We start from the raw sequence: 21,622 nt of genomic DNA on the forward strand, positions 1-21,622 counted from the left end.
GAGGAGAACTCTCAGAGAGATCAACTAATGGGCAGGGGCCTCGGAGGGGATGTCACAGAGAGAAGTAAAAATCTTACAGAGCACCACCTGTGTTGGCCCTCTGAAAAATAAACAAGAGACTCTCCCAGATCCCAGTCTGTGACCCTTCGGGATACCCCAGGAAGGGGATAACCTTTGAGAGATCGCCAGAGAAAGAGGAGATTCTCTGGGAGAGAGGCAGAGTCCAAAAGGGGTAACCTTCTGTGAAATAGAGGTGGGGGAGGGGGTTCCCAGGGACATTGACACAATGATGCCCAAAGGGAAATCATTGACCTTCCCAGAAACAAATCACTTGAGAAAGGAACAGGCAAGTCCTTGAAATTATATATATACTCCAAGAGAGGAATCAAGAAGCCACCAGACCATCAATAATGTAGAGGTTTCCAAAAAAGAGGTCATTTAAAATACTTTGTCAGTGATTGTGATAAATATATCCCTATAGTCTGCCCAAAAGAGTGATGCTAGGGAGAAGGAGGCCTATGTGGCTCTAGTGATTTCTCTCTGTTGAGGTGGTGTGGTGGTATTATCACTGGCCTCAGGGTACTTCTCTGTGGACCCGGGATCGAATCTCACCATAGCAAATTTGAAATCAATAAAATCTGGAATTAAAAGTTTAATGATGACCATTGTTTGGTGGCGGGGTCATGGTCCAGGGGAGGTAGGACGAAGTGCCTGAGAGTTGGGGCTCAATCTCTATGAAGTGAGGCAGCTACAGACAACATTGTTAATTGTCATCATTAAAAACCCATCTGGTTCCCTAATCCCCTTTAGGGATGGAAGTCTGCCATCCTTACCTGGCCTACATGTGACTCCAGATCCACGGCAAAGTGGTTCACTTGTAAGTGGCCACTTATTGTCAGCCTCTACCTCACAGAGCGGCAACTCTGAGGGAGAACCCTCGGCGTGGCATCAACTGTCTTAATTTCCCTGCTCCTCCCACCCACCCCAATCTGGAAATGCTGGATTCAGTTCTTTTCGGTCCAACTTGCTGATGAGGGTGCCTTTGTTGTCTGTAGTTACCTCTACTTCATAGAGGTTAAGCCCCAGCTCTCAGATGCTTCCTCCTCCCTCCCCCTGGACCATGACCCCCACCACAAAACATCAAGCCATCGTTTCCAGGGCTGTCACCTCATTGCCTCTGGAGATCTTCCCTCCGCAGCTTTCAAGCTCATAGTCCCTCAAGCCCTCACAACCCGCTTCTACCTCCTTCCCAAGATCCACAAACTGGACTGCCCTGGTAGACCCATTGTATCGGCCTGTTCCTGCCCCAGGGAACTAATTTCCTCCTATCTTGACTCCATCCTCTCTCCCCTTGTCTTGTCCCTTCCCAATAAATCCATGATTCCTCTGATGCTCTACCTCACATCAACAATTTCCACTTCCCTGACCCTAACCGCCTCCTCCTCACTCTGGATGCCCAAACCCTCGAAGCCAAGAACATTGAGAGAGGCCTAAGGGTCAAGGCAAGAGGGCAGCAGCTTCAACTTAGAGGAGGCGGCAGGAATCGTTCAAGAACTGGAGGGCAGTTTGACACTCCCACAGGCAGACAAATCAGAACGTTAAAACAGGGGAGCTTGCTCTACTGAAACAGCTAAGAAGAAGAACAACAAAACACCTTAAAGTGAGGGGACACCCGTGCAAATAAGATCTCGAGACTGATGTTTCAACAGGAACAGAAAGATTGGGCCCCATAACTGGGGGAGAGAGAGGAAAACTGGACCTTGAAACTGGGACAGTTCAAAGACTGGGTAACCCCCCCAAGCCAACCCTAGGCATCAGGGATCAGCCCTGGATGTGAAGCTGGCAAACACTGGGACCACCAGTGAGACAGAGAGAGACAAGAGAGAGAGGACACCACACAGAAGCAGCACAGACCCCGGCGGGAGAGCAAGAATGGGCAGCGCTGACGCGCCTAGCAACAGGCGGCAAACAGAAGGTTTGTGGCGAGATTGGCCAACACCCGCATCGTCAGGCACCATTGAAAGGAGCTCATTTATACTCAGGCTGGGCCACATTCCTGAGGGATTAATGATTGAATCAAGAGTTTATCCTCCATCGTCACCCAGCAGCACACTTTACACACACATTAATATCCAGCAGAGTTTCTAGGGGGTGGGTTTAAAGAAGCCCTTGCATCGATTACCGTCAGCAACTGTTCCACCCGGAACATGGTCACTTCCTTCCCACCGTCAAACCGAGCCCCACCGTCAAGTGTAGCGAGAGCGGCCCGGAGCAGCAGCCAAAGTGAGGTCCACCTTGCCCAGGGCTGGCTGGGGGTTGCGCCATGCCGGAGGGTACAGAGTGGCTCCGGTGAGGGTGGGCAGTCTGCGGAAGCAGGGCATCTCAGCGAGGTGGCAGTGGGCAGGGTCGGTGGTTTGTCTGCTCCCTGCCGGGGAGCTATCAACAGGGCGGTGGGGGGCAAATTGGAGTTAACTGGAGGCTGTTTGGTCTCGTCACAGTTGACATGAGGTATGTGTGTGTGTGTGGTGTAAGACAACAACAACCAAAACACTCAAAATCAAAACACTGTCCCATGCTCTGTAAATCTGACTTTTTAAAAAGAAAACAGAAAATGTTGGATAAACTCAGCAGGTCTGGCACTATCTAGAAACTAAAGGTTTAAAAAAAAACGTAGAGTACCCAATTCATTTTTTCCAATCAAGGGGCAATTTAGCGTGGCCAATCCACCTACCCTGCACATCTTTGGGTTGTGGGGGGGGGGGGGGGGGGCGAAACCCACACAAACACAGGGAGAATGTGCAAATTCCACACAGACAGTGATCCAGAGCTGGGATCGAACCTGGGAGCTCAGCACCGTGAGGCAGCAGCACTAACCACTGCGCCACCGTGCTGACCCTGAGAGAAACTAGAGTAAACGATTTGGGTCGAAATGACTCTAACAATACAGTGAGCTTGGAGATGAAGAGAGTGCAGAAGGGGACAGAAAGGCTGTGAGCTGTTATCTGGGGATGTGTCTGGCTTGCTGATGGAAGGAATTCAATTATTAAGAGCACACTCTTACGGGCAGCACTGCTGCCTCACGGCGCTGAGGTCCCAGGTTCGATCCCGGCTCCGGGTCACTGTCTGTGTGGCGTTTGCACATTCTCCCCAGGTTTGCGTGGGTTTCGCCCCCACAACCCAAAAATGTGCAGGGTAGGTGGATTGGCCACGCTAAATTGCCCCTTAATTGGAAAAAACGAATTGGGTACTCTAAATTTATTTTAAAAATAGAGTACACTCTTACAAAACCACACTGCCGTTTCTCACCCTCCTGTTTAAATGATCTGTTCCCTGTAAACCGCCCTGTGAATTATTTCAAAACGGCTGCACATGTTACAGAGCAAAATCGTGACAGCGAAGGACTGCCCCATTTAAACAAAACATTTGATAAAAATTCCTCTGATCTCTCGGCCTGGCTGCATTTCCCTTATTCCGTGTTTGGAGATAAAATCGTCAACTGTTGCAAACTCGCTGGAACTAACGACCAGAGAAAATACATGCCTGATAATGTTTGTTCAGCCACAAGAGGTCATCTGTTTTCCATGTTGCTAAGACAGGGCAGCGAGAAGAAACACATTTACCATGTTAATAAATACTGTAGATACTGGAATCTGAAACAAGAACAGAGAGCCCTGGAAAATCTCAGCTAGTCTGGCAGCATCAATAGGGAGAGAAAACAGTTAACGTTTTGTGTCCTTTTGGCCCTTCTTCAGAGTTGAAGAGAGGGAGAAGTGTGTTGGGCTACATACTGTGTAAGAGACTGTAGAACTGGTTGAACAGAGTAGAAGGTCAGTGATCAGAGGCAGTCAGGAGATATTGCAACAAAGAAGTAGCAAAACGCAAGAACAAGTGACAGCTGGTCCAGTGGGGGAGGGAGGGTTTCTGCATGGATATAAAAATTGTTTGGGATATGAAAAAATTATTAAGGTGGAGGAGAAAAATCACAGTTTAAAGTTACTAAACTCAATGTCGAGTCCTGAAGGCTGTAATGTGCCTAATCAGAAGATGAGATGAAACATGAGAGCAAGATTCTGAGTTGAAATGGCATGCAACAGGGTCGGGGTCACCAACACCCATTCAAGACCCTCCACACCTTCCTGTCTCTCTGACCTACCGTCTTTCTTCCCATCCTCTCCCTTACCATGTAATCACCATACCCTCTGACCTGCCCCTCTCTAATGCTAACTGTTCTGTACTCAGCAAAGTACCCAGTTTCATCCCCTGATGTCCCCACCACAATAAATTCTGGGTTTGATAGGATACTGAACTCTTCTTCCCCCCCCCCCCCCCCATTCAACTGATCCTTCCACCCACCTCCAATATTGTCCCTCTACCTGGACCCCACCCTCTGGCTTCCTACCTGCTCGAGAATTATCGGCAAGTCATCGGCCATCTCAATTTCTCTGCTCTTCTCAACCACTCCAACCTGTCTCCCTCTGAACTTGCTGCACTCTGTTCCCCCACGTCCAATCTTGAAATTGTGATCAAACCTGTCGACAAGAGTGGTGCTGTTGTTTTTTAAAAAAAATATAAATTTAGAGTACCCAATTATTTTTTTATCCAATTAAGGGGCAATTTAGCGTGGCCAATCCACCTACCCGGCACATCTTTGGGTTGTGGGGGTGAAACCCACACAGACACGAGGAGAACATACAAATTCCACACGGACAGTGACCCGGGGCCGGGACTCGAACCCGGGTCCTCAGCGTCATAGGTAGCAGCGTTGACCACTGTGCCAAGAGCCACCCCTGGGGGGGGGGGGGAGAGAATTACCTGGATGCTTTGTTTCAGGAAGCAGTCTCACACCCTAAAATAGTGCCTTCTGGTTTGGAAAGTGGTCAGGGGCGGGGTGACTGCAGCTGAGACACGGAAGGGGACCCAGAGCACAAGAGTATCAGCCTCTGCAATTAAACTGCAGGTTTGAAGTTCTCTCAGCTTGTTTGGATGAGAGGGGGCTGCATGGTGGATGGGTTGACGGGCCACGGCACCGTGGTGCAGGTAGCCGTTCAAGTGGGAGGAAAAGAATGTGGTGGTTGCAGGGTACAGTACACTAAGGGGGATTGACACTTTTCTCTGCAGCAAAGGACCTGAGTCCAGACGGCTATGTGGCCTGCTTGCTGCCAGGGTTCAGGGCATCATCTCCAGGTTGGAGAGGAACTTGCAGTGGGAGGCAGAGGGAGATGTTGCAGTCCATGTAGGTATCAACGTAATAGGTAGAATGAGGAAAGAGGTTCTGCATCGAGAGTTTGAAGAGCTAGGCACTAAATTAAACAGAACCTCCAAGGTTATAATCTTTGGGTTATTGCCTGAGCCATGTGCAAATTAACATGGGGTACATCAAATGAAAGAGATGAATACGTGGCTCAAAGACTGGTGTGGGCATCGGTTTGTGGGGCACTGGCATCAGTCCTGGTTAAAGTGGGGGGCTGTACCATTGGGATGGCCTATATCTGAAATTAATGGCTCTTTACCTAAACGTAGCGTTTGGCACAAAAAAGATGAATAAACGGCGTAAATCGAGGTTAATTCATTTACATATTAATATGGTCACCGTCAATTGTCTCTGTCTTAAATTGGTTGAACACCGTTTTGATTACCGTTTAAGTTCAATATGATTCTTCTTCCGAACCTGTTGAGATTTTCCAGTGCTTTCACAGTGGAAACCTTCCATTCAGCCACCCATGACCCCCCACCCCACTCTCCTTCCCACGAATAACCAACTGTTTTGGGGGGGGGGGGGCTTGAAGTAGAAAGGTTTATCAGATCATGTCACTGCAGGTGCATAGCAACTCACTAAGACGTACCCTAGACATCTAAACAGTTAGCTTCTTGAAAATATAAAGGCCAGGATCAATATCCTGGGGATCCTGGACTTTATATATTGAGGCATTAAGGACAGAAACAAGGATATGTTGATTTTTAAAAATATCTTTTATGGAATGTCTGTGTCATTGCCAGGGCCAACATTTGTTGTCCATCTCTAATTTCCCTTGATTTAAGTGGCTTGCTAGGCCAGTTCAGATAGCAATTAAGAGTCAACCACATTACTGTGGGTCTGTAGTCACATGTCAGCCAGACCAGACAGGGATGGCAGATTTCCTTCCCTAAAGGGCATTCGTGAATCAGATGGGTTTTTGCAACAATCAATGATCATTGTCACATAGAGTTCAAAGAGTTTACAGTGCAGAAGAAGGCCATTTGGCCCATCGAGTCTGTACCGGCTCTTGGAAAGAGCACCCTACCCAAGCCCACACCTCCACCCTATCCCCATAACCCAGTAACCCCACCCAACACTAAGGGCAATTTTGGACACTAAGGGCAATTTGGCATTGCCAATCCACCCATCCTGCACTCTTTGGACTGTGGGAGGAAACCAGAGCACCCGGAGGAAACCCACGCAGACACGGGGAGAATGTGCAGACTCCGCACAGACAGTGACCCAAGCCGGAAATCGAACCTGGGACCCTGGAGCTGTGAAGCAGTTGTGCTAACCGCTATGCTACCATGCTGCCATTACAATCACCATTACTGAAATTAACTTTATAATACCAGGTTGATTAATTGAATTTAAATTCTGCCAGCTGCATGGTGGGATTTAAACCTGTTTCAGAGCAGTAGCCTGGGCCTGTGGATTGCTAGTAGATAATATCACTCTAAGCCTTTATAAAACACGGTTCAGTCTCAGCGGGAATATTGTGTCCAATTCTGGCCACCATACTTCAGGAAGAATTTGAAGGCTTGAGTGACTTTGAAGTAGTCCACTGGGAAACTAACCTCAATGTTTATAAACATCAAGCTTTGATTCACAGCACCTGGACCACATCAAAGAGAGTTAAGTACTTTCTTTTAGTTTCTGTTCTGGGGGGCTTCTAAACAGGGGTCTCTCTTTGGGGGATGTATCTGGGGTGGGTCTCTTTCATAAGGGGGATCTTTGGGGGGAAATCTCTTTAATTAGTGGATCTCAAATGGGGGTCTCCTTAATTAGGGTTTTCTGGTGGGGCGTCTAGTGGGGGTGGGTGGGCAGGTCTTGCTTTGTCGGGGGAAGGGTGGCGCTCTGATGGACTTTGGGGGCAACACCCTTTAAGACCTGCTCTAATTCTTGCCACATGATTCCCGGCCCAGAGGGCTGGAGAATCTCAAGGGCACGGAGATTATGGTGTCGGCCGCTGGAACGGGGTGCGAACCTTGATCCTGACACCAGTGGGAGAACAGAGCATCGGAACAGGTGCCCATCCTGTTTTCTGCCCAATGCTGGATTCTCCACCACCCGCCGCCGGTTACAGAGCTCCCAATATGGTGGTGAATCCAGCACCCATCTTTCAAAAGGGAATTGGATAAGCACTTGAAGAGAAGAGAAAATGCAATCAGAATGAAAGGGCAGGGGATTGTTCTTGTGGAGAGCTTGTACACGTTTGACAGCCCGAAAGGGCCTCCTTCCGTGCTGTAACCTTCTACGATTCCATGAAAATGTGGGAAATTAGCATTATATAATTTTGGGAGTGGAAAGACCCACGTGGCTCAGACTGTTCTGGTCTCCGAGGCACCACCCTTTTAAGACATTTGCTGAAACACACAGTGCCCCCTTGACCAAGCTTTGTGCCATCTGTGTTAGGTAAGAGTTAATGTTCCCCAGTGCTTGATTTAAAATTGGAGCTTTAATTGTTTAATAGACCACATTTATTATGTGAAAGACTGCACACATATGTATATATATAGGGGATACAAGTGACACTGTGGTGGTGAAATGGAGAAGTGACTGTTGGATGTAATAAACCTGAAGTCAAAGAGGTCAAGACTCACTTTCTAGTTCTTATTGCAGTGTTACCTTTGGGACCTAACAATCTGTCCTAATGTGGCTCCCTCTGGGATTTTGTCTGATAATTTAGGATGATTATTACGTGAAAGGTGGTATATAAATTGTTGTTGGAAAGCAAAACAAACAAAAACAAAATCCTCCAGCTGCTGGGAATCTGAACCAGAAAATACTGGGAGAGGCTGAGCTGGAGGGAGATCTGGAGGGGGAGGGGAAGGGGTGGGCTCTTGATCAAAAGTAAACACAACCGTCTAAACCTTTGATGCACTATCAATTACGACGAGACGAGAGTAGAGTGTAATCGAGGCTTCATTAAGCAGAGATGTGCAGCCTCCCGCATCTGCTGCCGAAATGGCTGCAGCTCGGTGAGCACACACATTTATACTCCGCCTACTGGGCGGAGCCAGCAGGCAGGGATCTACCCCCGTACCTGTAGTACAGGAGCCTGACCGTATTACATCTCATATGTGATATATACAACAGTGGTGACTACCACAACCTTTTTGAGTAGGGTCCATTAATTCTGACAACCCGAATAGAAAAATTGTTCACTGAATCGGAGTCCCAGGGCCACCTGGACGTGAGTCTACACGGGTTTCCAACCTCGATTTTAAAGAGACCTAAGAACATTTTCATAAGTCTGTGTCTTCCATTCCCAATGGATAGATTAATCTGGCCGATCACATTTGCCCGAAGCAGCAGCAGCTGGTGCACAATAATTCATCAGCCAGTTGTTGACTGATGTGTCTTTAACACAGTCTCTTTCTGGGTGAGTAATGCAAGAATAACACCAATGAGCGTCAAATGGCCTAATTTTGCGGGAGGTGGCTCAGCTCAAAATACTAACTCCTATTTTATTTTCACACTGGGTGACGCTGATGCCCCAGCCTCGAGTGCAACAAATAAAGGATAGTCCGATAGATATAGTGAATCTAACAATCATTTCGGTATGGATCATTTATTACTTGGGGCCCAGTTGACACCACCTATGCCTGATGCCTTGGGTGCTTATAAAAGGGGAGCTGGACAAGTAAACTGCATTTCAAACTGTGCATGTATTGTGGAGGAGGAAATGGCACAGAGACCCAGCTCCTTGAGGCACATTTCCTTATTCAATGGCCCCTCTCATCCTCTTCCAATGAAGGTCACATACGTGGCAAGTTCACTGCAGTAAAAGGACAAGGCTTCACCAAAAAGGCTTTGGTTGACATGACTGGCATGCCATTTATCCAGATTCAAGTCAACCCTCCAAAGCACCATATCATTTGTCAATTATTCCCCATTACATTTAATTCATGGTCCAAACACAACACACTGTCTGGGAGCCAAGACGGACCCGCTTCCAAATTATTGTTTTTACTGTTTTCTTGGCACTGCTTCAGGCTGTTAAAGCCTGTGGCTCCTTGCTGCAGCTGCCGGTGACGCCAGGCAGATGGCATCACAGCAACCTTCGATACAGTGAGTATAAAACCCAGGCCCAGTGCATGGAAAACAATAATTACAAACCAGCTCAGTGACGGATATAAACCCTGGATGAAGTCCAGAGGAAGGCCACCAGCATGATAACTTCCTGCCCTGCTTCCGCCTGGTTCAAAGGAACTTCGGAGGAATGGGGGGGACTTCAAACCGAGATAATTGGGGTTTGGAGGATGTACGTTTTGAGCTCAATAGCCGATGGAGAATTAATGGGCAGTCACGTGGAATAACAAAATGGGAAATTAGGTTCAAAGCTAGGGAGTGTATTGTTTTACGATGAATCAGCAAACTCCAGGATAGATGCGCTAACTATGGATTACGCACAACCCTCCGAAAGGGAGCTGGACGAGTTCCTGAGAGTCAGCAACATCTAGGCTGTGAAAGCAGGCGACGTGTGGCTGTAATTATTGATATGAATTACTGCGGTCTCCTGGAGTTTGCAAAGAATGTCTTTGAGGATCAGAGAGGAATTTCCAAGACTTTTTCTAAACTGCCTATTTTCTTTCATTTTGCCTCTTCTTTATTAAAAAATGATTTTTTAAATTGAAGTTTTCAAGTTTTTCTTTACAGTGATTGCATCAAAACAGAAGAGAAAGGGAAAAAAAGCTGTAGGTATCAATGCAAAACAGCAGATTCCAAAAGTCGTTGCCAACATAGGAACAAATAAGATCGAGTCAACAGCACAGTTACTTGCATCATACGCATAGCTTCAAAAACAGAGGACCCAGGTACCACAAGTCCAAAGGAACCTCAGGCCTCAGCCCTTAAACCCAGGGTGCCCATGGAAAATTAAATAAAGAGTAAGGAACAAGCAGCAACAAGCAAGCAAGACCCTAGTTACCAAACCCCACCAAGTGGGGCTCAGATCCAAGGGAGGAACAGGCCGGACCATATAACATCCCCTCTGCGGACATCAGGCTAGCCATGAGGCTCGAGGCCACAAAGGTTATCATTGGAGCCCAGCCAGAAAGGGGGGCCTCAACCTCAGAGAAAAGGGGGCTGACAGGGTACTCTGTAAAAGCAGGGAGGGCACCATCGGAGGGAGGGTCAATAAACCCCGACTGCCAGGACCACTCCGGAAAAAAGGAAAGGTCTACCACACGAGCGCTTATCAAAAAGGCCCACTCGTTAAATCGTAGCACTGAGACTAGCTATCTTAACATCACCACAGTGGCTCAGGAGAAGACCAGAACAAAGGACTCAGCTGAGCCCATGCCCCCAGAGTCTCTCAGAAGGAAGAAAAGGATAAAGAGAATGAGCAAGAGCACTGAGAACTAACCGTTCAGATAACATAACCGCCCGGGCTGCTGCTCAACACTTTCAAATATGGAGGAGGGCCTGCCAACTGAACCATAAGGGAACCTCACTCCTATCCTGGGGAAACAGAAACAAAAAGATAACTCTTAGGTACAACGCTCGGTCCATCCCAAAGTCTTTGCTCACCTGGGTGCTAGGCCCTGCCACACTGGGCTCCCCACGAGCACCCTGAGATAGGCCACCCCCATTCCTTGGGGACAGCAGGATATCGACCATGGCAGCGGGCCTGGCCTAGCCCAGTGCCATCACAAAAGACTCAGGAGCCTCCACACAACCCCAACCCTTACACCCGGCCGAGGTTGTACCAGCCCAGACCTAACAAGGACAAGTCACCCTGCGGCAAAGGACATACAAATTGGTCCTAGCCAATGGGAACCCCAGCACCAAGGAAGAAGAACCATCAGGATGTCCATATTGCGGGTGCCTTGGGAGGGCGGCATCTTGGGGCCCCACCACCAGGCCAAGCCAGCACCAGAACCAACACCACAACCTGCCAGATGGGAGAGGGGAAGGACACCAAGCTGGATCACAGAAATACCATCCCTTAAAGGAATACTTAAAGGAACGCTTTGCCAGTGGAGGTGGTAGAGGCGGGCACGATAGAATCATTTAAGATGCATCTAGACAGATATATGAATGGGCGGGGAACAGAGGGAAGTAGATCCTTGGAAAATAGGCGACAGGTTTAGATAAAGGATCTGGATCGGCGCAGGCTGGGAGGGCCAAAGGGCCTGTTCCTGTGCTTTAATTTTCTTTGTTCTTTTGAATCCCTTAAAGGACCACCCTCATCCTCAGTAAAGCTTCTACAGGAACGAAAACAGCCAGAGAGGGAGACCCGTATCAGAAGAAAAGACTGACTCAACTCAAAGGAAGAGACAAATATAACCCAGTCCTCTGGATAACAAGCAGTCTGTCTGGGCCTGAAAGGTACAAGTGCGGATGCCCTGAAACTGATTTTCTTTTCATAGAATAATACCCTGAAACAGGTTTGCTCAACTGGGGTGGGGGGGGGGGGGGGGGGGGGGGGGGGGGGCTCCATCCCTCCATCACAAGGATTGTCAGACCATACAAGACCCAAATACATTTAGGATGAATAAAGACTGTGCACAAATCCCATATTCAACATTCAGCTGAACATGATATAAACTTGTTAAATCCGGATAATCAACGGTACAGGCTAACACATCCAGATTATTCAATTGCCTCGAAACAGACAAAATTGACAACATTAAGCAGAACATGATCAATAGGGATCAAATTCGAGGGTAATAATAACCGAGATTCAGAAATGCAATGCAATGCTCATGATAAACACGTCTTTACTGACGCATGAACATAGAACAGTACAGCATTGTACAGGCCCTTCAGCCCACGATGCTGTGCTGACCATTTATCCTAATCTAACATCAGCCTATCCTACACCCCTTCAATTTACTGCTGGCCATGTGCTTGTCTAAGAGTTGCTTAAATGTCCCTAATGACTCTGACTCCACGACCTCTGCTGGCAGTGCATTCCACACACCCACCACTCTCTGTGTAAAGAACCTACCTCTGACATCTCCCCTATACCTCTCTCCAATCACCTTAAAATTATGTCACCTCGTGACAGCCATTTCCACCCTGGGGAAAAGTCTCTGGCTATCCACTCTATCCATGCCTCTCCTCACCTTGTACACCTCTATCAAGTCACCTCTCTGCCTTCTCTGCTCCAGTGAGAAAAGCCCCAGCTCCCTTAACCTTTCTTCATAAGACATGCCCTCCAGTCGAGGCAGCATCCTGGTAAATCTCCTCTGTACCCTCTCCAAAGCATCCACATCTTTCCTAATGAGGCGACCAGAAGAAGGCCAATTATCAAGGATGAATCAAGGCTCTGGCCGGGGGGAGGGGGAAATAACTCGAATGGTTCGGCCGCCCCCAATTCCTTTTTTTTATAAAAGTATTTTTATTAAGGTTTTGCAGAATTTTTCATAATAAAACAGTAGTAACCATAATAACAAAACAAACTAGAGTGAACATTAACCCCCCACTGATTGCTGCTGCTGCTGACATTTTAATTTTCCCCGAGAACAGCTGCTACCTCCGAGAGAACCCTAGCGTAGACCCTCTTAAGGCAAACTTTATTTTCTCGAGGCTGAGAAACCCAGCCATGTCGTTAACCCAAGTCTCTACACTCGGGGGCTTCGAGTCCCTCCACATTAATAAAACCCGTCTCCGGGCTACTAGGGAGGCAAAGGCCAAGACGTCAGCCGCTTTCGCTTCCTGCACTCCCGGATCTGCCGACACTCCAAAGATCGCTGTCTCTGGACTCGGCACCACCCGTGTGTTAAGCACCTTGGACATTGCCCTTGCGAACCCTTGCCAGAACACTCTCAGCTCCGGGCATGCCCAAAACATGTGGACATGGTTTGCAGGGTGTGATGATCGGAATACCGTGCCCCTTTAAGAGGCTTGGCATTGCCCCTTTAAGAGGCTTGGAACCCTGGGGGACTCCGCCTCTGGCTACGCCCCCTGGGAAACAGTATTTAAGATGAGACTCCATTTTGTGAGCACACTTCTTTTGGATGCTGCCATTGTTCAATGCTTATTAAAGCCTTTGATTACTGACCTAACTTTCGCGTTGTAATTGAGAGTGCCTCACAGGGCTGTCCTTGCACCTCATACAACTGTCTTCAAACAGTTGTCCAAAAAACTTGCTCATTCTTGCTGCCGTCATGTGTGCCCGGTGGACCACCTTAAATTGAATTAGACTGAGCCTGGCACATGATGAGGAGGAATTAACCCTGCCCAGGACCTCTGCCCACAGACCCGCTTCCAACACCTCACCTAGCTCCTCCTCCCACTTGCCCTTGAGCTCCTCCACCGGGGTTTCCTCCACCTCCTGTAGTTCCTGGTAGATATCCGACACCCTCCCCTCCCCCACCCAGGGCCGGCTCAAGGCACCGGCAACTCGGGCAGTCGCCCGGGGCGCCATGTGCTAGGGGGCGCCAGAGACTTGGGTCCCGCGCATGCGCAGTTGGGCCGGTGCCAACCAGTGCATGCGCGGTGGCCGCCCTCCCCCAGGGCGGCCCCCCCGGGGTCCGCCCCCCCGCTCGGTCCGCTCCCCCTGCCCACCCCCCTCGGTCCCCCCCGCCCCCCCCTCGGGTCCGCCCCCACCTCGGGTCCGCCCCCCCCGTGGGTCCGCCCCCCCTCCCCCCTCGGGTCCGCCCCCCTCCCCCCCTCAGGTCCGCCCCCCCCTCCCCCCCTCGGGTCCGCCCCCCCTCTCGGGTCCGCCCCCCCTCTCGGGTCCGCCCCCCCGCCCCCCCCTCTCGGGTCCGCCCCCCCTCTCGGGTCCGACCCCCCCCTCGGGTCCGCCCCCCCCTCCCCCCCATCGGGTCCCCCCCCCCTCCCCCCCCTCGGGTCCGCCCCCCCCTCCCCCCCTCGGGTCCACCCCCCCTCGGGTCCGCCCCCCCCTCCCCCCACTCGGGTCCTCCCCCCCTCGGGTCCGCCCCCCCCTCGGCCCCGCCCCTCCCCTCGACCCCTCCCCTCGGCTCCTCCCCTCGGCCCCCCCTCGCCCCCCCCCCTCGGCCCCCCACCCTCGGGCCCCCCCCCTCGGCCCCCCCCCCCTCGGCCCCCCCCCCCTCCCCCAAGGGCGCCGAAGTTCAGCTTGCCGGGGGCGCCAGCAACCCTAGGGCCGCTGCTGCCCCCACCCAGGTGGCGGAGACCACCCTGTCCTGTATCCTCAGTGGCGGCAGCGTCGGAAAGGCCACTACCTGTTTTTTCAGGAAGGCTCGTACTTGCAGATATTTAAAGACTTTTCCTGGCAGCAGATTAAATTTGTCCTCTAGCGCCTTCAAACTGGGAAAGCTTCCGTCTATAAACCTCCCATCCTTCTGATGCCTGCCCTCTGCCAGCTCTGGAACCATCCGTCCATCCTACCCGGGACAAACCTGTGGTTGTTGCATATCGGGGTCCAGACCGAGGCTCCCTCCACCTTCTTATACCTCCTCCACTGTCCCCAGATCCACAGTGTCGCCACCACCACCGGGCTTTTGGAGTAACGGGTCAGCGAGAACGGCAAAGGAGCCGTTATCAAAGCTCACAGACTAGTACCTTTACATGATGCCGCCTCCAGCTGCTCCCCCCGCCGCCCCCCCTCCCCCAATCGCACCCGCTCCAACAGCGATCTCCTTACCCGTGGGTTCTTATTCGCCCACATAAAGCCCGTAATGATCCTACTCACCCGCTTAAAAAAGGTCTTCGGGATGAAGATGGGGAGGCGCTGAAAGACAAACAAAAATCTGGGGAGGACCGTAATTTTCACAGTCTGCACCCTCCCTGCCAGTGACAGCGGGAGCATGTCCCACCTTTTAAAGTCCCCTTCCATTTGCTCCACCAACCGGGTCAGGTTGAGCCTGTGCAGGGCATCCCATTTCCTGGCCGCCTGTATACCCAGGTAACAAAAACTTTCCTCTAACGTCCTGAGCAGCAGCTCTTTCAGTCTCTCCTCCTGCCCCTTGGCCTGGATCACAAACAACTCACTCTTTCCCATGTTTAGTTTGTACCCTGAAAAACTACCAAAATCCCTCAGGATCCGCAGAACCGTCCCCATCCCCTCCACGGGGTGCGAAATGTACAGGAGCAAATCATCCGCATATAGTGAGACCCGATGTTCCACCCCGCCCCCGAACCAGTCCCCGCCAGTTCCTCGAGGCTCTCAGCGCCATAGCTAGTGGTTCTATAGCTAGGGCAAATAGTAACGGGGAGAGGGGACACCCCTGCCTCGTTCCCCGGTGAAGCTCAAAGTACCCCGACCTCAGCCGGTTTGTACATACACTTGCTACAGGCGCCAAGTACAGCAATTTCACCCAACCAATAAAGCCCTCACCAAACCTGAACCTCCCGAGCGTTTCCCACAGGTACTCCGACTCCACCCGGTCAAAGGCTTTATCAGCGTCCATCGCTGTTACCACCTCTGCCTCCCCTCCCTCTGAGGGGATCATAATAATATTCAAAAGTCTCCGGACATTGGCATTGAGTTGCCTGCCTTTAACAAACCCAGTCTGGTCTTCCTCTATCACCCCTGGGACGCAATCCTCAATTCTTGTGGCCAGAATCTTAGCTAGCAATTTGGCATCCATGTTTAAAAGCAAAATCGGCCTGTATGACCCACAATGTTACAATCTTCTCTCATTTAAGAATGAGTGAGATCAAGGTCTGTGACATTGTTGGGGGGAGGTTCCTTTCTCTCTAGTCTCATTGAAGGTCCTCATCAGGAGTGGGCTCAATATTTCCAAAACTTTCTTATAGAATTCTACCTGGTAACCGTCCTACCCCGGGGCTTTACCCAATTGCATGTCCTCTATACCCTTGACAATCTCCTCCATTTCAATCGGGGCCCCCAGCCCCTCCACCAGGTCCTCTTCCATCTTTGGAAACCTCAACTGGTCCAAAAATTGCCTCATCACTTCCGCTCCCGTCGGGGGCTCCGACTCGTATAGCTTACCATAGAACTCCTTAAAGACTCCGTTCACTCCCCGCTCCCTCAGCAGCCCCGCCTTGCGGGCCTCCACATATCCCCTGTCCACTCGGAGTATGTCCTCCACCAGTCTCTCCCTCTCCGCTCGTTCTCTCTTTTCCCTATGGGATCAAATTGAGATGAGTTCCCCTCTGACAGCTGCCTTCAGAGCCTCCCAGACCGTTGCCGCTGCTACCTCACCCATATCGTTTGTTTCCAGGTAATCCTGGATGTTCCTGCTAATCCGCCCGCAAACCTCTTTGTCTGCCAGCAGCCCCACATCCAGTCTGGCCACCCCCAATTCCTCATGACTGACATCCGAACAGGCCAACACAGGAGCAGTTGTTGAAAGGCCATACCAGCCCCAGGCCTAGAAGACAGGATTAAACGTGCTCCATCAAATTAAATTTGCCCATCCTCAAGATGAAGATTCCAAAAACATAGCGCCCAATTCTCAAACTCAACTGGGAGCTTCTCCAATTCTTCGCCTCAGAGACCGGACTCAGCAGCATTCCTCTCCTCTTCCCCTCCCTCTCCCAACTCCAACCAGGATGGACGACAGACCATACAGCAGGAACTCGACCATATGGAGGTGGGCTCCCACCAATGACAATGCTCTCTCTATTGCAAGGACCCCCTAGTGCCCCTCCATTGCCTCCATAAAAACACCTCGCAACTCTTGCAATTGGGCCTTGATGACCTGTACCTCAGAGCTGAGATCTTCAGGCAGAACAGCATCTTCATTGGCTGCCATTGTCCGTCGATGCACACAGCACCGTCAGGGCAGGAGCCCACTCAAAAGCAACTGCGCAACTAAAGATAAGGTCCCATCCCAACTCCTTCCAGCCACCGCGAAGAAGCGAGGGTTTAAACATTCTAACTTAGCTCCATCATGCAGAAACACCACCCAACAATTCCCTGAACATACGTAAACCAAGAAAAGGCAAAAAAGAAATGTGCACAAGGATTAAAAGATGGATTAAAAAATGAGTAGAGCTGGAGCTCGTAAAAACACAGCAGTTCCTACACTCACGACACGTGACCTCCATTTTGCCTCTTTTTAAGTGTTTGCATGATGGAGGTTATGAGGTGGGGATACCACATATAGGTAAACATTGGATGAGACAGGCCGGTTGGAGCATGGATGGACTGAATGGCCCTTTCCTGTCCTTTCTTTGTACGTTTGTAAGCATTGGGGAAGTTCAGTTGTCATCCAATATATCAGTTAAAGTTAATTTTTCGTGTCAATGAAGAGTAGTTTTGGCTTTACATAAGCATGTGATGCAATTTCCACATAAAGTTGTTCAAATAGCATTTAATTAAACACAGCCAATGCAAAACAAAACAAATGCAATCAATATGAAATGTAAATTGTTTCTCTCTCCATACATAACCCAACATCCACTTATTTCCTGTCCCACAGAAGTTCTGGATTGTCAAGGGGATGTGCTTTCCTCCGCTTGGAAAAAAACTGCGTGTAAACCTCAACAGAAATGGACATTCTAACTTCCTAATGGGTGAATTTTTTTTTTTTTGCAAGTGTCTGAGATAGCATTTCCCTAGTTATTCCCAATCAAAATGGCTTTCTTTCAAAGCCTCTTTTCTGAGTCGTACTATTAGTTTCTGAGTTTTTAAGCTATTGTTTAATGGACAGGCCCATCAAAGGGAATGTAAAGAAGAGACAACACGGTAGGGGGCAGGAGAGGGTGGGAGTGTAAATGGGAAAGAGACATTGGGAAGAGGAATTCACTCTTTTTAAAGCCTTCAGCAAGAACAACAACTGGCATTTATAAAGTGGCTTTAAGGTAGTAAGATGTTCTTTTTTTTTTTAAATTTAGAGTACCCAATTCATTTTTTCCAATTAAGGGGCAATTTAGCGTGGCCAATCCACCTAACCTGCACATTTTTGGGTTGTGGGGGGCGGAACCCATGCAAACACTGGGAGAATGCAAACTCCACACGGACAGTGACCCAGAGCTGGGATCGAACCTGGGACCTCGGCGCCTGGAGACAGCGGTGCTAACCACTGCGCCACCATGCTCCCTAGTAAGATGTTCTGAGGCACAGCATCATGGCTTTTGGTGTTGATTCAGCCTTAGGGACAAGGATTTGATTAGAAATCAAAGGTTGGAATTGAGAATTTTGAAATGCCCAACCTATGTTCTGTATATTTACAATCCTCATCAACATCTTATGCGGTCATAGAACATAGAACATTACAGCGCAGTACGGGCCCTTCTGCATGGTAGTGTTGAAAGGTTAGAAGTAATAATATATTGTTCAGACAAGCACCTGCTTGACAGGGCAAATTTTAAAGTTAATTAAAGAACAAAAGAACAAAGAAAAGTGCAGCACAGGAACAGGCCCTTCGGCCCTCCTAGCTTGTGCCGACCATGCTGCCCGTCGACACTAAAATCTTCTACACTTCTGGGGTCTGTATCCCTCTATTCCCATCCTATTCATGTATTTGTCAAGATGCCCCTTAAATGTCACTATCGTCCCTGCTTCCACCACCTCCTCCGGCTGCTAGTTCCAGGCACCCACTACCCTCGTTGTAAAAAAAACTTGCCTCATACAGCTCCTCTAAACCTTGCCCCTCGCACCTTAATCCTATGCCCCCTAGTAATTGATCCCTCTACCCTGGGACAAAAGCCTCTGACTATCCACTCTGTCTATGCCCCTCATAATTTTGTAGATCTCTAACAGGTCGCCCCTCAACCTTTGTCGTTCCAGTGAGAACAAACCGAGTTTATTCCAGTCCAAAGATGTGCGGGTTAGGTGGATTGGCCATGCTAAATTGCCCGTAGTGTCCTAATAGTAAGGTTAAGGGGGGGGAGTTGTTGGATTACGGGTATAGGGTGCATACGTGGGTTTGAGTAGGGTGATCATGGCTCGGCACAACATTGAGGGCCGAAGGGCCTGTTCTGTGCTGTACTGTTCTATGTTCTATGTTCTATTCAACCGCTCTTCATAGCTAATGCCCTCCATACCAGGCAACATCCTGGTAAATCTCTTCTGAACCCTCTCTAAAGCCTCCACATCCTTTTGGTAGTGTGGTGACCAGAATTGAACACTGTACTCCAAGTGTGGCCCAAGTAAGGTTCTTTTTTTTTCTTATAAATTTAGAGTGCCCAATTATTTTTTTCCCAATTCAGGGGCAATTTAATGTGGCCAATCCACCTAACTTGCACATCCCTGGGTTGTGGGGGCAAAACCCACACAGACATGGGGAGAATGTTAAGTCTAAAGAATTATTAGTATAACAAAATAGAACAATTTATGTCTTGAATAGTTCAGTAACCTGCCAATGAAGCATACAGGTGTACCAAACTTCTCAAAATAACGTTTCCAATATTCCTTTGAAGAGTAAGATGGCATTCTCCTTCCTAAGAACCCTTTTATGACAGGGTTAGTAAGAAGTTAGTTAGAAAAACTGGTTCAACTAGTTGGTTTTCTTGTTTGTTTAACTCTTGCAAACGGTTTCCAAACCTCTAATACCACATTGTGATGTTTAATATCTCACCAATATTGCTTGCTTCTTCTGCGTATACGAAAATTAGGTTAGATTTAACAACCAGCAGTGTTTTATGTGGCTAATATTATGTCTTCTGATGTGATGGTCACATCTTACAATCTAAGGCAGCACAATGGCTAGCACTGTTGCTTCACAGCGCCAGGGTACCAGGTTCAATTCCCCGCTGGGTCATTGTCTGTGCGCAGTCTGCACGTTCTCCCCGTGTCTGCGTGGGTTTCCTCCGGGTGCTCCGGTTTCCTCCCACAGTCCAAAGATGTGCAGGTTAGGTGGATTGGCCATGATAAATTGCCCTTAGTGTCCAAAATTGCCCTTAGTGTTGGGTGGGGTTACTGGGTTATGGGGATAGGGTGGAGGTGTTGACCTTGGGTAGGGTGCTCTTTCCAAGAGCCGGTGCAGACTCGATGGGCCAAATGGCCTCCTTCTGCACTGTAAATTCTATGATCTATGAATGGCCTCCTTCTGCACTGTATATTCTATGTTCTTTCAAGTAATAATTACTTCTGAGGCATCCTGTTCCAGTCCACCTCATACTCTTAAAATTGTAATTTGGAGCCTATGGATACTTGAATCAAGAATGTACACATTCCAAAAACTTGAAATTGAAAAACAATTCAAGACCATAAGACGTAGGAGCAGAAGTAGGCCATTCGGCCTGCTCCACCAATCAAAGAGATCATGACTGATCTGATATAATAATCCTCAACTCCACTTTCCTACCTTATCCCCATAACCTCTGATTCCCTTACTGATCAAAGACCTATCTCCACCTTGAACATACTTAACAACCCAGCCCCCACAGCGCCTTGCAGCAAATAATTCCAGATTCCTACCCTCCAAGAGAAGAAATTCCTCCTAATTTCTCTGACAATTTCTCTACCCTGTCAGGTTATCCGAGAATCTTATGTCTCAATAAGGTCACCTCTCATTTCTCTAAACTCCCAATGAGTTCATTCCCAACCTACTCAACCTCCCTTTGTAAGAAAATCCCTCCGTACCCAGGATCAACCTATCTCATTGGAAGACTGCCTGCAATGCAGATATATTTTTCCTTCGATAAGGGAACCAGAACTGTTCATAATATTCCAGGTGTGGTCTAACTAGTGCCTTGTGTAACTTTAGTCAGACTTCTCAATTTTTATGCTCCATTCCCTTTGAAATAAAGGCCAGCATTCCATTTTTTCTGCTATTACCCACCGAAAGTGCATGCTAGCTTTTTGTGATTTATCCATGAGGCCCCCGAAATCCCTCATTAGCTTAGCTGTTGCTGAATTATCTGCATAATTGTATCATCGATTACACTAATGAAATGAAATGAAAATGGCTTGTCACGAGTAGGCTTCAATGAAGTTACTGTGAAAAGCCCCTAGTCGCCACATTCCAGCGCCTGTCCGGGGAGGCTGGTAAGGGAATCGAACCGTGCTGCTGGCCTGCTTTAAAAGCTAGCTTTTATGCTTGTCAGGGCAATCATCTTTCGTCAGTTGGTTATGTTAAATGTCTGTTTCTCCCAATGTCTCGAACAGCAGAGCGCTTACAAAACGACCAAAAAAATTATTTCGGAAGGGAACAACAACACTCCTGTTGCCTTCTCCAGTAAAATGACAAGCAACTCATGGTAAATGCGGTTTCACGCTTTAAGTCTCCACACGGTGTAAACCTTGGTGTGCTGTATCATCGAAAGTGTGCTGAGGGCATTCATTGGTGGTGAGGGGGCAAGGGGTGGGTAGTCAAGAACAAAGGAAATTTGGAGGAAAGTCAGATCAACCAGTTAAAGTACACCTTCTACTGGTTAAGTACTGAATAGCATCAAACTTGAAACAAATACCAAATGCATTTAAGTTGCCTTGGATTTGCTAAAATAATTTGCTCAAATGTTTTAAAGATATTGAAATTATTGGACAAATATTTGCAGACTACTAAGAAATGATCTCTTCTCAGATGCAAGATTTTC

The 21,622-nt window shown here is 48.8% G+C and overlaps 1 protein-coding gene and 1 long non-coding RNA gene across 6 annotated transcripts in view; one reads left to right on the forward strand and one right to left on the reverse strand.

The window, feature by feature from the left end:
- sgsm2 (small G protein signaling modulator 2) overlaps nucleotides 1–2,438 on the reverse strand; it is a 283,232-nt gene extending 280,794 nt beyond the window's left edge. For 3 of the 5 annotated variants that reach the window (XM_038814470.1, XM_038814473.1, XM_038814469.1), the window contains exon 1: nucleotides 2,183–2,438. In XM_038814470.1, coding sequence (XP_038670398.1) covers nucleotides 2,183–2,209 — 27 coding nt within the window. In that variant the 5' untranslated portion in view covers nucleotides 2,210–2,438. Of the gene's footprint in view, nucleotides 1–833; nucleotides 934–1,654; nucleotides 1,729–2,182 lie in introns of those variants that run through there. The other 2 variants (XM_038814471.1, XM_038814472.1) reach the window with 2 other exon arrangements.
- LOC119975025 overlaps nucleotides 1,883–21,622 on the forward strand; it is a 29,858-nt gene continuing 10,118 nt past the window's right edge. Inside the window, exons 1-2 of the long non-coding RNA XR_005462636.1 lie at nucleotides 1,883–1,975; nucleotides 11,423–11,572. This is a non-coding gene — a long non-coding RNA (uncharacterized LOC119975025). The remainder of the gene's footprint in view (nucleotides 1,976–11,422; nucleotides 11,573–21,622) is intronic.

The sequence above is a fragment of the Scyliorhinus canicula genome, chromosome 12 (genome assembly GCF_902713615.1).
Source record: "Scyliorhinus canicula chromosome 12, sScyCan1.1, whole genome shotgun sequence".
In the NCBI taxonomy this organism is placed as follows: Eukaryota; Metazoa; Chordata; class Chondrichthyes; order Carcharhiniformes; family Scyliorhinidae; genus Scyliorhinus; species Scyliorhinus canicula.